This window comes from Penicillium robsamsonii, assembly GCF_028829455.1.
Source record: "Penicillium robsamsonii strain IBT 29466 chromosome Unknown utg000005l_segment0_segment0, whole genome shotgun sequence".
Classification (NCBI taxonomy): domain Eukaryota; kingdom Fungi; phylum Ascomycota; class Eurotiomycetes; order Eurotiales; family Aspergillaceae; genus Penicillium; species Penicillium robsamsonii.
In genome coordinates, this window is record NW_026643223.1 from 1,296,610 (window position 1) to 1,312,140 (window position 15,531).

Consider the following 15,531-nt stretch of genomic DNA (forward strand, 5'->3'; position numbering starts at 1 on the left):
GACACTATGAGGCAACGAATGGATACCTCGTATATGAGGTCGGGTGATAATTGGAGTTTTTAGGGCTAGATCATCGGTTGACTCGGATATCTCATTGAACAAGCCTAATCCACAGCAATTGCGATAGTATGGGGCTGAAGGTCGGCTACAGGGCAGAAACTTAGTTGTCCGACATGCGCCAATGACAAGTATTCTTACATTTCTCATGTACAGAAGTTCGAGAGACATTTTGACTTGAATCATGAAAAGGATCACCCGAGCCGAGGAACTTCAACCAGCCTCTGTGGGAAGAGATGGCGAAGATCGATTTGCAGGATGTTCGAGATGCCCCTCATATCTAAGTATTGACCTTAAGGCTATCATTGTGTGATGGATTCAAAGGGAAACTGTAGATCCAGGTTGTCATTTAACGAATTATCTTCTATGTATCAGCAAAGCGCTGCGCAAATCCAGGATCTGAATCGGAAGTATATCTAAAGTAAGCAAAAACGCCGAGAATGCAACTGCCAGAATAACAAAAACCGAAATCCATCAAAAACACTTCAAAAATCATTCTCATATGTTCATAATTCAGCGCGCTTCCAAACGATCATCAATATACTGTACTCATAAAAAAATGTAAATCATAAAAACTTCGCAGAAGATGCCATCAAAAAAGCCATCAAGCAAATTATTTCATAGTGGCCGTTGTAATAAGCATATCAGAACGACCAGGCCGATGGAAGCGATCGATACCAAGATGCTCTTTACCGTCACGACCGACATAGATGCCAAAGCCGTACGAAGGCATCTCACGCTCAGAGGGCGGTGCAATGATAAGACGAGTGACGAGGTCAGTCTTGCTCCTTGGCTCGCGCAGGATCTTATCAGACAGAAGAGGCGACTGGTAGAGATAGCTCATCAGATCAGCCAAAGTGGAGATGTCGTGTGGGAGATAGCGACGACTACCCGGCCAGATTGCCACTAAAGACACGGCATATAGGCCACAGACGCCAATCAAAGCGTAGAATGCGGGCAAAAAGGCAGAGATGCGGATGTCGTCGTGAGAGGGGTACCAGAGGGCGATGAAGACGCCCCCGGCGAGAATGGGGATGGCGAGGGATAGCAGGCTCATGAGAGAGATCCATGCAACTTTGAAGTGGCGATTGATGATAGCCTGGATAGTGACTTGGACTGGGTAGGCAGACGGGTAGGAGAGTAGAATGCTCCTTTCGGCAGATGCGCCGCTGGGGGATGAGAGCTCGGCGTATGGTTGGAGAGCTCGGAAGTATACGTCGACGGGTTGCCAGGCGAGGAAGAGGACGTTGCCGATCAGGGCGGGAAGGAAACTGTATAGGAAATTGGAGGAGGAGAATGCACTTGTCGATGGGAGTGTTGGGAGCTTGGGAGGGAAGCCGCCCTCGATGGCGTCGTTGATGAAGCTAACGGCGACGAAAGCGATGAAGAGGGCGAAAACAATGGCAATCCAAATAAACACTGAAATTTTGCGCAGGAACCAAGGTGTCCAGCGGTAACGGGCAGATTGTGAGTAAAGGTGGTTATCTTGTGAGTCATTGGCGAATGCACCGTTATGCTCAAGATCATGGCAAACCTTGGCAAGTCCATGTGGCTGGTTATCTCGGCTTTTGCCAGCTTGATGGAGAGATGGGGTGCGTACAGGAGCATCTACTTCGCCGATTCCGTAGAAGATCTCGGTTTTGCTTGAGAGTTTCCAGTAGCCCAGCCGAAGGATGCGGGGATCAAGCGATTCTCGCACTGAGGGGACTGTCTCGGAGTGCTCAAAGTCGTGCAGGATGTTTGACCGCTGAATGATAGAAATAAAATCTGCCAGGCTGGTGGGATCCCACATCAAGCCAGACCAGCCACTAATGAAACGGACAAAAAGCATGATTATGCCCAGTGTCAAAACACCATATAGTCCAACCAATGTCCAGCCCACAGATTGAACCGAAGCCCATCTCCAGACACCTTGTCCGTCGATGATATAGTACTTTGCCTGGAAGAGACAACTGAGGAGAGGGATGGCGAAAAAGTTCGAAAGCCAAATTGTAAATAGAGAGATTCCAAACAAGGATTCACCGTGTCTGAAATGGGAGAAGTCGGGGAAGATGAAGCTTTTTGAAAGTATGGGCAGACGATGCATCACCAGACCTTGCTGTCGCTCAGCTGACATCATAGAAAAGGGTGCTATGCGATATACTGCAGCCTGAATGACGAATGACCAGATGATGATCGGTGCAGCAGCAATCTGTGGTAGGAACTGAAGCACAAAATATCGCGAGCCACCTTGACGCGCATAGTCCCATAATCCCTCCTCGCCACGGGACCAAACATTGCAGAAGATTATACCAGCCGTCATGAGCAGACAGCAAAATATCATGAGCGCCAAAGCCCAGGGACGCAGGACAAGAGGCAAATAGTCCAAGGGAGGATATAACAAGTTTTGCCCCGGCGCATCAACGGCCATAAATGACTCGGGATCCACTGACATTGGCCGTTGCGGTAAAGCCTGTGGCGAAGGAGATGTATACGAGGGTCTCGCTGGCGGCGTGTCATGTCGGATGGGTGTGCGTGTGCGGGTAAAATAACCAAGTCCCTCATCCCATACTAGCCGATCGGATGGATAGTCACCTGTCGTCGTGGTAGAAATTGAGTCGTTTCTTTGGATCCCCCCAGCTCTGTCCTGGGTGATCTGGTCGATTGCAAACCGGACGTATGGGGAGTCATCCAGGCCTGGAGTCGGGGCCGGTCCCGGGTAATCACTGGGAGATCGACGAGAGGTCCCGTCTGATCTTGACGCATCGGATACAGGACTGATGGTAGCCGGTCTGTCTCCTGCGAACCGGACTGTGCTGGATGTTGGTGGGCGTTGGGACTCGAGATCTTCTTGGGCAAGCCGTGTTTGCGACATGGCGGGGGATGGTGCGTGTGAGTCTGGAGTCCTGAATCGCATGACAGTTGCTAGACTCTCAGTACTAGAGAGATCTTGATCTGAGAATGAATAGTAGTCGTCTGATGCAGCCGCAGATTGTTGAGACTCTGTCCGAGCAAGTTGCGGTTTACTTGCTAAATGGGAGTCAGTTGACTTGAGTCTTCCAAAAGCTGTGCGATGTCTGTAATTAAAAAGGCAGAGGGGCAGGGATTCTTATATGCACGTACTGTTAACGTTGCGCAGGCTGAAGTTTCTCATCGGGTCCGTCATGCTAGGCCTGGAATGCGGATATTGATCCCACGCGGAACGGCAACTAATCCAGAAGCATTCCTCGCTCTCGCCCTTGAGATGCGAAGGGATTTTTTTGAGGACCAGCAATAGCTGCCCAGCGAGATTTTGTCTGTCATAGTGCTGGGTGACGTCTCCCAGCCTCCCCAGCCACCACACTGAGATTTGCACTTAACAGGCCAATAAGGATGAATTAAAATAGGGATTGTGAAGTCAGACAATATTAATTTGATAAATCATATCAAAAATTCTATCGAATCAAAACTCGAGGAACAATTACGGAGGTGGTTGAGTTGTTTCGCGGCCCGATCACCAGCACATCCATAGCCTAAAGCTTGGCCCTTTTCCCAGATCCCCAAGTCTCACTAGGTCTCACACCAACCAACTTCTGTTTCAATATTTCAATTTCAATAATAATCTCCACGGTGACCATTTGAACTATAGCTCTGTACGTTCCTGTCAGACCCCGCAGAACTACAATGTGACAATCTGGACTCTCGCATCCCCTTACAAGTTCGCTGGAGCCCTACGGCAATAATTGCCAACAATTACTATCCTAGATAGCTACTACAGGCAATAAAAAAGCAGGGTGTGTTCAAACAATTGTCAATGGTCGCAATTCAATGATGCAGCGTGGGGTTGGAATTGTTTTTCTCCCTTGCTGGTATAAGTGGCTGGAACTAGGGCTTCGCGGTCCGCTTAACACATGAAAACATATGGTCATACCCAGGCGAGCATGAAACATCTGATCGAGGGCAAATGGTTTTTTATCAGACAGTGTTTAGGCTACGTGTATTTATCTTGACTAAAATCTTTCTGGCTAAGTTACTATGGATCAACAAATTGATAGAAACTAACGTATATAGTGACCGCAATGAATGGTTGTACCAAGGGGTGGAGAGTCGAGAAAGAGACTAACATAATTGTTTCGTTTGCTATTAGGTGCTGGGTTTAAAAAGCCATCTGGCTCTGTAACGACACATCTCCGTGGGTCTGTTTGAACAAGATCAAATCTTCCATATCGAATTCTGTCATAGAGCCCTCTTCTTCCTGGCGGACTACAATTATGCCGACTTCAACGATTTCAACGATTTCACCATGTTTTTAGGGGACCCTCCCTTTACGAAGGGACAGGGGTTCAGTTGCCAGCACTTCCACTCCTTCCAGGCTCTTAAAAGGCCTTTTTTCTACCTCTTACTCCTCTCCTTCCAAAAAGTCAGGCTGGAGCTCTCTTCCTAGCTGCGAAACGGCGTTCTCTCCTTCTGTTTACGTTAATCGCTGATTCTATCCATTCATTCCTACCTGGGTGTTACTAGGTAAACGGCCTTCATTTGTGTCATGTTTAGGTTTTTGGTTTTGGCTTTTGATGAAAAGATTTCGAGAAATTTAGAGTCTCTTCACAATTAGCATAATGAGGGGAGTCGCTGAGCTAAATATCTTTATGAGGTGTTAGGAAACGTTCGGTTAGGGTAAAAATGATGACATTTCCGTCTCCTAAATTCCAAGTGAATTAGTGATGGGATTACAATAGCGCTGTTGGAGCTGACAATTTCTCTTCGGCTCTCACCGGTATCCCACCGGCATCTCTCCAAATCTCAAATAATATTGAACAGTGCTGGAGATATGTCAGTAGCTGTCCCAAATTTTCTCTTTAGAGATTCATGTTAGGATTCATTATGTCATTTGCAGCGCCCGTTCTTTTCTCGAGAGCCATATCGGCTGGAAACAAAAGATGTCAAATGTAAAGCGTGATTAATACCAAGAAAGAAATAAAGAGACTCAAGGCTTTAGCTTGCATAATTGTACTTAGATAAATATGACATCCATAAGAGATACGAATTCACACAAAGGGGGTACCACCTGATTACCAAGGATTATGAGGGAGACAGGAAGGTACTTCGTTATTTTTACATAGGACAAAAGAGGGTTCCTATCATGCCCGAAGCGGAAATCGAATTTTCGGATGATTCAGCGATTAATAATTAGCTAGTTACCCTGAACCGATTGACTAGCCTATGATGCTGTCATTAGTTGGTTAAAGTATTCTGTAAATTATATAAATATCACAGTAGCCATGCTGGTCTTATACACTAGACCCTATCCCCAAAACTATTTGCGTTTTTGTCTCATAGTCGAGCCCGCCACCTGAAAGCGTACGAAGGAACCTCGGCTATCTCATCATGAAGGAAGCGATTGTTAGGAAGGACACATCAGTCGATATCGTCGATTCACCCATCCCAAAGCCGGAGCCTGGCCATGTGTTGATCAAGGTTATCGTCGCCGGTAGGTACTAGATTTTAGAGGACCTGCAGTGGTCAATCTGTACCACTAGACTATTCGTCTCTGCATGGACGGCGTATATGCGTCACGGCCCCAGTTTTTTGATCCGCAGCTAACGCGAATTATTGAAAGGTTCCAACCCGAAGGATTGGAAGATCCCCATCATGCGCGGTACTGATATGAACACTGGTGACGATATCGCCGGTACCGTGGAAGCCGTGGGAGAGGATGTCGTCGGATTCAAGAAAGGGGACCGCGTGGCCGCGTTCCACGAGATGATGACCTCGCATGGGGCCTTCGCCGAGTACGCCATTGCACCCTACTACACTACCTTCCACATTCCCGACTCAACAACCTTCGAGGAGGCTGCCACGATTCCTCTGGCCGCCTACACATCCGCCTGCGCACTCTTTCAGGAGCTCGAGTTACCGGAACCCTGGTCGCCACTCTCCAAGGCCGCGGGCAAGGAGGGCACTAAGCGTCCTCTCCTAATTTATGGAGCCAGTACTGCCACAGGAGCTTTCGCTATCAAGCTTGCAGTGGCCGCCAATATCCATCCTATCATTACGGTTGGCAGCAAGCGGAGCGAATTTATCAAACCCTTCCTCGATGAGAGCAAGGGAGACGTCCTCGTCGATTACACCGCTTATCCTACTGAGGAGGAGCTGATCAAAGCGATCCAGGAGGCTGTCAAGAAGGGAGGTGCTCCCGACGGCCGCTGCTGGAAGGCTTTTGATACCGTTTCCGAAGATGACACGGTCAGGCTCGTCACTAAGGTCATTGCTGGCCCGCCGGACGCTGCTGGTCGGAGGCCAAAGGTGACTAACATCTTTCTGAAAACTGAGGTCGAGGACTCTGACCCGAGTGTTGATATCGTCTTCTCCATGGTCGGTCAGGTTCACTACGCGGATGAGAACGACAAGCTCATTGGCGTGACATGGGGCGCAGCGTTTGCCCGGGGTCTGCGCGAGGGTTGGCTCACAGCCCATCCTTATACTATAGGCAAAAACGGCCTCGAGGGATTGTCTGAAGGCCTAAAGGGTCTTAAAGACGGAAATATTCGCGCGCAAAAGTTCTTGACGCGCCCCAGCGAGACACCAGGAGCAAGCGATTGAGCCAAGAAAAGCGAGATAACAACGCCCGCCGGGCGGGAGACGTGATATGGTTGCATGTTAGACTATAGAGCGCCTGAACATATTACGATTACTCTTCAACTCCAACCGTATCGCCATTTCGCGTCACCCAACGGGCAATATCGCGAACAAACCGCGGGGCGGCTCCTGCTTTGACGCCTTTTTGACAAAAAAAAATCCGGGTCTTGATATTCGTGGATTTGCTTGAGGTCCAGACACCCTATTGGTCTCACTGCTCACGCGTGACTGATGCCAGGTAGCATATTCTTTGACGGCTATATCGAGAAGTCCAGGAAGATCAATTGGATCGGTTTGCTTAGAAGCCGGGATCGTACATTCAGCATCAGCGGTAAGTGTAGGGGGGCACTTGGGATGAGAGATGAGGGTGGACAGGATGACATGTTGATCCACATGTAGAGCTGTCCGAGCTTTTCTTCCGTCGTTCAAGCCGCTGATTCTCCTCAGCATAAAGCTGTTCACGAAGACTATCGGGAATGTCGTCATGTGTTTCGATGATCCCTCCGTACTACACATATCTAGTGAGCATCTTCAAGTGGTTTGTGCGTAATTTGTAGTGCTTTTTCCGTTATGGGTCCTGCCAGCAATACTGTCCTTCGTGGCGGCATGGAGATCCAGGACAACGCATGATTCTTTACACATCTCGCCAAACTTCATGACCCCCGGAAGCCTGTTCGGCATCCATCTCGGCGTCATGCTCCGCAAGCATCCCTTTAGTGACAGATGATTTTCCTCTTTTATCGCTTCTGGATGGAAGTCGGCCATGGTCATCTACATAAGTAAAAAACAGTAATTTATTAAAGTAAATCAGTAATCCTTAGCATAATTATGCTAGTGCAGCGCTAAAACTGGTGCTACGGCGGTGCTACAGCACTTGGTGCCGCAGCACCATATAACAGCACCAAAATTGGCTTAGTCCCGCAGCACCTGGCAGCACCATATTGTAGCACCAAAATTCGCCATGTGCAGCACTTGTCAAAGTCTATCCCTGGTTAATTTAGTAGCCGGTTTCATCCTAATTAAAGATCTTATGGGGTAGGAATTAATGCTTCTCTATAACCGTACGAAGGTTATTAAATTAAAGTAATGGTCTATATTTCTCGCTATTATCCCTCGCTTTTTTAGTAAGCTTTAGGCTAATATATAGGGTTCCCCGCGAATACGGGATACGAAAGATGCACGCATACTTTACCAAATTGAGAAACTTCTATCCGGCCCAATGAAACGACATTAGTCTTCAGCCGAAAAACGATGGTTCTCCATTTGTACGGGAAACATATGAATCATAAGTGTTAATTGTTTGCTTGCCGTATTAGGAAAGATATATCCGACCATTACCGGCAGCAGTCCTAAATTTTGCTAACCTCGGAACTACAGCTTGAGATCCTCAAAAGAGGCACCAGACACGTGTAACGTCATATAATTCGATATAAGACCCATCTAAATTCTAGAGTGATCTCAAGTTCAGACCCCGAGTTTGTTCAACTTGAACCCTTCACCTTCGATCAGAAAGATCGTCTTGCTCTCCACCTCCACCCTCTGCTGCCTCACTATTGTTAGAAGTTGAACAACAGAAACCCACCACGATGGACTTCAAAGGGATGGGAGATTTCGAAAGGGCTGCATACTTTATTCCATTGGTAATATTTGCGTTCCTCGCAATCAACGCAGGACTTCGCCTATCGGCAGGTATGGACACTACCCAAGCTGCTTAGGCCTCGCTTCAATTGTAGGGTTGAGGCTAACCGAGCGTTTCAGAGTGGAAATTTTCTCGCGAGCACCAATGTCGAAAGCCACGAGTGGCATCCTCCGGATTTTTTGGTATTGGCAGAGTAGCCTCTCTGGTGTTAGCAATGAAGAAATGCGAGTCCTTGGAGCTGATGCGAAGCTGGCACTATCAAAATGGGACCACCTTCAAGACGTCACTAGGCCGTATTGTCACCATTACCATCGAGCCCAAGAATGTTCAAGCCATCCTTGCACTCAAGTTTAAAGACTTTGATCTTGGCTCCCCTCGCAATAAGGCAATGTCACCACTTCTTGGACAGGGTATCTTTACGAGTGATGGTCCGTTATGGGAACACTCAAGGGCTCTCATACGGCCAAATTTTGTCCGGAATCAAGTCGCTGACACCGATGTCTACGAAAAACATGTCTCCAATCTCATTGACAATATACCCCTTGATGGGTCGACCGTGGATCTGCAAGAATTATTCTTTCAGATGGTGAGGCCTACAACCCGACCCTTTTTGCGTGAGTTGTTTATGCTAATCAAACTACGGGGCAGACTATGGACTCTGCTACCGAATTTCTCTTAGGAGAGTCTATTGACTCGCTCGGTGCCGGAGACAATCAGCCATCCTTTGCAAAAGACTTCAACACTTCTCAGGACGGATTAGCTATTCGTTCTAGACTCGGGCCTCTAATGATCTTTTACCGAGATAGGGCGTTCTCAAAGGCGACAGTCGAAGCCCGTCGCTTCGTTGATCAATTCGTTCAGAAGGCTCTAGACTATCGAGCTACATATCTTGATGGTAAAGACACTGCCGAGGCTCAGGGGCAGCAATACGTCTTCATCTATGAGCTGTCCAAGCAAAGTGGGGACCGGACAATGTTAACCGATCAAGTCTTGAATATCCTGCTGGCTGGACGCGACACTACCGCGGGTATTCTGAGCATCACCTTTTTCATCTTGGCTAGGCGGCCTGATATTTGGAACAGGTTGAGAGACGAAGTACTGACAGTCGGGGGAGAAAGACCATCCTTTGAAGACTTGAAGTCAATGACCTATCTCACTTGGGTCCTCAAAGAAAGTAAGTCTCTATCCCTCCCTCAACCTAGAGAAAAATGCGCGTGAATACGGGATATGCAAAGAAGAAAATAGTGAAATGATACCGAGACTAAAATTTATCGACAGCCTTGAGATTGTATCCCTCTGTACCAGTCAACTCGCGGACGGCGAACAAGGACACCTATCTCCCCGTTGGCGGTGGTCCAGATGGCACTGACCCCATTTTTGTTCCCAAGGGCCAGGAGGTGATATACAGCGTATACAGCATGCATCGTCTACCGGCAGTATTTGGACAGGACGCGACAGAATATCGTCCAGAAAGATGGGCTAGTCTGAAGCCGGGATGGGCTTATATCCCATTCAATGGCGGGCCAAGGATCTGCCCGGGTCAACAGTTTGCCTTGACAGAAGCCAGCTATACCATTATGCGAGTTCTTCGACGATTTAAGAGTATTGAATGTCGAGACGGGCAGCCTTTCAAAGAGGGCCTGAATCTGACTCTGGCGAGCAAGAATGGGACGAAGGTGTGTCTGACGCCAGCATAGGACAAAGGTGTCGGCGCAGTTACGCCGGTATACCGGAGGATTTAGTTATGCAGTAATATCTCCTATGTAACCGCGATAGTATAAATTGCCAGAATAGTGGATATCGCAATACAGATAATTGAATACCTTAAAAATCTCGGAGATAGATGACTAACTGTATTATGCACTTTTGTATGGTATGTATGTCGAGTACCACCTGTCACATGATTTTGAAACTGCCCTTGCCGCCCTACCGTTCAGTCCCCCCAGCCCGTTCACCTGAATGCCCTAAACACCACGCCTGCACGCTTTTAGTTGAATACACTCTTCTTGTTAGTTATAATATAATATTTCTTATGTAATCGGGATAGTATAACTAAGTTGCCAAAATAGTGGATACAGAAATAAGGGAGTTGAATACCATTGATTGGACTACATTTCACAATACGGACTAGGACGATCACCCTCTTATCCACTGCTCATGTTATATAGTCCTCTGTAGTGGTATATCAAGTACATACGACCATAGGGTGTGGAAAACAGGGCTTCCCGTCCGCTCAGCCGTACTTAAGCCACACGCCGGTGAGTTAGTAGTTGGGTGGGTGACCACCAGCGAATCCTCACTGTTGTATGTTTTTTTATTTTCTTTTTTTGTTTCGCAAGTCCCTCTTGCTGCTTTAATATTTACCCCCTTCAGCCCATCACCTGAACAACGTTATTTTGCACCTGAATATCCTGCATACCCCTGAAGCGCTAACGTGTCCTGCCCCTCCTCATGCTGACATCTTCCAAGTCAATGCGTTGTTGCGATCACGACGGTCTAGTCCTCCCGTTGGTAGGCCTTTGGTTGTACTTTCACGTGATCAGCTGTGCAGCGTGTGAGATACTATTAGGATCGCATGGTTGTTATTGGCTAGATCTAAGTGTGGTAACTATAATATGACAAAATTACATAATGCACTTCCAAGCGAAGACACTCACTTGCCTGAGTGTCTTGGCGAGATTCTCTGCCTGAGGCACCCATATTCGTAAGCCCTGCTAGCCGCAGGGGATCACGTGGCTAGTGACAGGGATCAGAGCAGAACGTAAGGGATTGTCTTCGTCTTCGTCTTCGTTTCGTCAGTCGTACTGGAAAATCCTCAGTATCTCTGCCTCATGTGGATTCTCCGGTTTACGTGATGGATTCATCGATATTTTCCACTGGCTCGAACTCCGGGCTACAAATTGCACATAACAATGGACAGATCAATGCGCATTTTCACTTACCCCAAGGTAAAGACACCTGGATTCTAAAAAACAACCCATTTCTGATAATGTGAATAAAGCTCCAGAAGAGAGACCACAGCCTTTTGCCATGATTCCGTTTGGGCGTAATCCTGATTTCGTGGACCCAGGATCTCTTGTAGACCGGGTACATGAGCTAAGCTCCGAGCCTTCAGCGAGACTGGCACTAGTTGGCCTCGGCGGTGTCGGGTAAATAGAACACACTTTAATGAGGGCTCACATTTTTCTAATAAGGATTTAGAAAATCTCAGATTGCCATCGAATACGCATACTGGATCCGAGAGCAGTCACCTGGAACTTGGGTTTTTTGGGTTCACGCGAGTGACATTGTGCAATACGAAGAGGGCCTCCGTGATATCGCAGAGCTTGTCAAAATTCCGCGCCGTCAGGACCCAGCTGCCAATATATTTCAGCTTGTCGGTAGTTGGCTCCAGGACCGAAAAGAAGAACCATGGCTTCTTATTCTTGACAATATTGACGATGATGAATTTCTTCACAAGCCAGCCTTCGAGAAGTCCAGATCAGCCCGTCACAATGAACGAGCTGATGTACTCAGTGAACAAGGAGGTCTTTCCGATAAATCGCCCCTTGATTTTCTACCAAGGGCACCGCATGGGTCCATTATAATCACGACTCGTAGCAAGCACATTGCGATGAAGCTTGTTAATGAATGCGATATAATGACAATTGAGCCTTCGGAGACTCATGCATTTGCTTTACTTCAGAAAAAGCTTCAAAACAAAGTCGTCGCAGATGCATTGAGTCTACAAAGTCTTGCTCGGGAACTTGACTGGATAGCATTGGCTATTGTTCAAGCAGCAACTTTCATTGCAAGGCACTCTCCTCGATTTTCTGTGCAAAAATACCTTGAAATGTTTCAAGAGAGCAACAAAGCAAGAGCGAGCCTTTTGAAGCGCCAAACAAGACTGTTACATCGTGGTCGGAGAACCGATAATTCCATAATAGTAACACTGCAAATATCCTTTGAATCAATTCGAAGAGAGAATCCACAAGCCACAAATCTTCTCTCCTTGATGAGCTTTTTTGATCGACAAGGGATCCCGGATTTTCTACTACACACATCAGTCCATGAAGATGGTGACGAAGAGGCTAAGAGCGATACTGATGAGGGTTATACGCCATTTGGACCTGCTTATCAGAAAGGGAAAAATATCAATCAGGTCCTAGAAGACAGCAATAGCAGCATTGAAGGCAAAGCTGCATTCAGTCTATCTCAATTAAAATTTGAAGACAGCATCGCCACGCTCAAAGACTACTCTCTCATTTCCATCGATCCTGAGACGCTTACATTCGCGATGCATGGTCTTGTGCAACTTTCGATCCAGGAGTGGCTGAACACACAAGAAGAGCTTGACTATTGGAAAGAGAAGTTTATACGCAATCTGTATCTTGAATTTCCAAAATTCACCAACTTCGACAACATAACAAGATCTCGAGCCTTGCTCCCACACATTCAGTCAGCATTATTACACGGTCCAGACTCCAACAATCGATTAAGATGGGCTAGGCTTATTCGCCATGCCTCTGATTATGTGCTCTCCTGCGAAAAACCAAATGAAGCGAAACGCATGACCGTTATTTCACGGAAGGAAACCGAGAATCTTCTTGGATGGAGACATCCAGAGACAATAATTGCCTCCGCCTTCGAAGTGAAAGCATTAATGAAATGCGAGGACACAAAGTCTGCGGAGGAGCGATGTCTCCAAACAATCGAAGCATGTAAGAATTTTCATCTGGAGACGGGCTACACAGTCTATCTTACGTTTCGCAAGCTTCTCGCCGAAATACACCATCGACAAGGACCTCATCGATGGGCTGAGTCTGAATCTGAATATGAAGAACTCTTGGCGATTTGGGAGCAGAAGAAACCGGACAATGAAGAGGCCATTACCTCTATCAAGGCAGCTCTAGCCGGACTATATCAAGATCAAAATCGTCTTGACAAAGCGGAGATTCTACTTCGACAATTGTTAAACTCACACAAATCAGTTCAAACAGATCGCCGTCAGGACCTAGGCTACCACATGGAGAGCTTGGCATCTCTTTATGGACGACAAGGGCGGTATGAAGATGCTATCACACTTTTGGCGCAGGTGCTTGTACTCCAGGAAAGTCAATTTGGACGAGATCATCCGCGAACACTCTCGAATTTGAGAAGTTTTGCATGCGCAATGGAAGGCCAAAGTCATACCTGGGAAGCGATGGAATTCATGCAGGAGGTCTTTGAAAAGCAAAAGATGGTTCTTGGACTAGATCATGGGGAAACAACGCACACCGCATATCTACTGGTCGACTTACTCGTTAAAAATGACAAGCTAGAAGCCGCTGCATGTCTAGCCGAAAGCTTTATCAGCATTCTTGAACCAGATGCCAATTCTGCCCATGTCTTCTCAGTTAGACTTGTGCATATATATTTAGCACAAGGTCAGAGAGAGAAAGCTAGAGAGATGATCACCGACTCACTTAGAAGAAAGAGACAGCTTTACGGTGAAGAGCATGATCAAGTGATCGATGCCCAGCATAATTTGGCATTATGGCACGAGAAGCAAGGTCAACTTCGTGAGGCTGAGACTCTCTATCACCATATATATCAGGTTCGCCAGCGAACTCTTGGTAGCGAAGACCCAAAGACACTCGAAAGTCTTCAATGGCTTGTAGATCTTTATTCGATGCATGGTGGCCTAGTCAGCTCTGAGTCACTGTTGTCGATGCTAAATCAACTCTGCAAATCAAGAGAAACTATTCTTGGGAGAGAGGACCCTCAGACTCTTCTAAATCTATTCGCACTGTCACTGGAGTTTAATGCACAGGAGAAGCCATATGATGCTGCTATCTTGCAGCAGGAAATTCTTCAAATATGCATGAAATCTGGAAGTAAGTTTGATATGCTACCAGATCTACTTGAAGCATTGGTGGCTAGCTGGGATCAACTCGGTCGTGACGAGGATGCTGCATGTCTGAGAGAACAACTCGAGATCATACCGGAGAACATGTCCCCTAGGGAAATTACTACGCATCTCAGGTCCTCAGAAGTGTTGACAGGTATTTTGGAAAGGTTCTCCCTGGTTGTCCAATCGTTTGAGGGCGTGGATTGAACCTGAAAAGCAATTTGAATTGAGGAAGAGGAGGTGGATAGCTTTCTTTTCTCTTTTCCTTCTCCAGAATCGATATTATCAGTCTAACGCCGATTTCTCCTTTTCCCTTTCTATCAAGATTCAGTATCGTGACATAGCCTACCAAACATCTGAAAACATTAGTCATAGATAACGCACATAAGCGCCATGATGACACACGACTCGTAATGAAGCATCAAAGGTCACTTGAAGCTAATTTTAAGCTTCATCAAGTGTTTTCATTTTCAGGATTTATTCAAGCCCGCGAAATATATTTTTAGCTCCGGAATCGCTCTGACGACGGGGCTCACTACAGTCTATAGGACGCCAATAAGTCCTTTTTTCTGTGCAATTTTGGAAAGAATTCCTATATTAGAGGATATATAGAGCGATTGAACTGTTAAATATATAGTATTATTATCTAAGTCACTAGTTAATATTTATTACCATATAAGTAGATACTAGCGCTTATGCACATTGTCGACATTGCGCTTTTTCGCCTTGGTGCTATTGCCACAATTTCGTTTCATCCGGCTAAAACCGACCACTTTAAAATTTTTACATAAACAATATTAGGAATACAGGAATAATCGAGTCATTTTAAAAACTACAGCCCTTAATTTTCCAAATGGTTCAACATTCTGGGCACAAATTTTTTAAGAAATTCGATATTTGAAGCGCTTTCAAAATTGAGAGCATTAAAAATTAGAAGGCCATAACATTATCCGCTCTTCAGTATTATAAGGCCAAATTTTGCTACAATGCCTCTATTCCATGAAGATACGTTTCATGAAAGGCAGAGCTGCTCCAGGGATTTTACTTCCGCTCACAAGCTCTAAATCAGTTGAGATGCCACCGGCGCGCTCGGCTGGAACTGGCGCAAAACGATATTGAAGGTGACCGTTCTACGAAATTGCAGCGTGGATCAGCGCGATTTATGCCATCTCGGGCTAAACTGAAGGTGTCAGGACCCACATATTGGGACGGCCTGATATCATGTATCCTGGCAAGTTGTCTTTTGGTTCTGGGTGTGCTTTTTGGTCGACCACGAGCTTCTATAGCTGTAAGCTTTTGTGTAATTTCCTCTGCGAACTCAGCCTGGATTAGGGCACCCTCGTGTATATAATTTGACCATTGAATGATTCGA

General features: G+C 46.5%; 4 protein-coding genes across 4 annotated transcripts; 3 read left to right on the forward strand and 1 right to left on the reverse strand.

Annotated features, from left to right (window-relative positions):
* Nucleotides 1-670: 670 nt before the first annotated feature.
* Nucleotides 671-3,202, reverse strand: N7447_008532 (DUF3433 domain-containing protein; the record flags this gene model as incomplete). Its single annotated transcript, XM_057232794.1, has 2 exons — nucleotides 671-3,066; nucleotides 3,160-3,202. 2 exons carry the CDS (start codon nucleotides 3,200-3,202, stop codon nucleotides 671-673), a joined length of 2,439 nt encoding a protein of 812 aa, XP_057082336.1.
* Nucleotides 3,203-5,400: 2,198 nt separating this feature from the next.
* Nucleotides 5,401-6,615, forward strand: N7447_008533 (zinc-binding alcohol dehydrogenase family protein; the record flags this gene model as incomplete). Its single annotated transcript, XM_057232795.1, has 2 exons — nucleotides 5,401-5,503; nucleotides 5,633-6,615. 2 exons carry the CDS (start codon nucleotides 5,401-5,403, stop codon nucleotides 6,613-6,615), a joined length of 1,086 nt encoding a protein of 361 aa, XP_057082337.1.
* Nucleotides 6,616-8,237: 1,622 nt separating this feature from the next.
* N7447_008534 (cytochrome P450) lies at nucleotides 8,238-9,987 on the forward strand (the record flags this gene model as incomplete). Its single annotated transcript, XM_057232796.1, has 4 exons — nucleotides 8,238-8,340; nucleotides 8,410-8,876; nucleotides 8,939-9,464; nucleotides 9,569-9,987. 4 exons carry the CDS (start codon nucleotides 8,238-8,240, stop codon nucleotides 9,985-9,987), a joined length of 1,515 nt encoding a protein of 504 aa, XP_057082338.1.
* Nucleotides 9,988-11,320: 1,333 nt separating this feature from the next.
* N7447_008535 (TPR-like protein) lies at nucleotides 11,321-14,366 on the forward strand (the record flags this gene model as incomplete). The annotated part of the gene is made up of 2 exons (XM_057232797.1): nucleotides 11,321-11,439; nucleotides 11,492-14,366. The coding sequence occupies 2 exons, from the start codon at nucleotides 11,321-11,323 to the stop codon at nucleotides 14,364-14,366; spliced, it is 2,994 nt and encodes a 997-aa protein (XP_057082339.1).
* Between the last annotated feature and the right edge of the window lie 1,165 nt (nucleotides 14,367-15,531).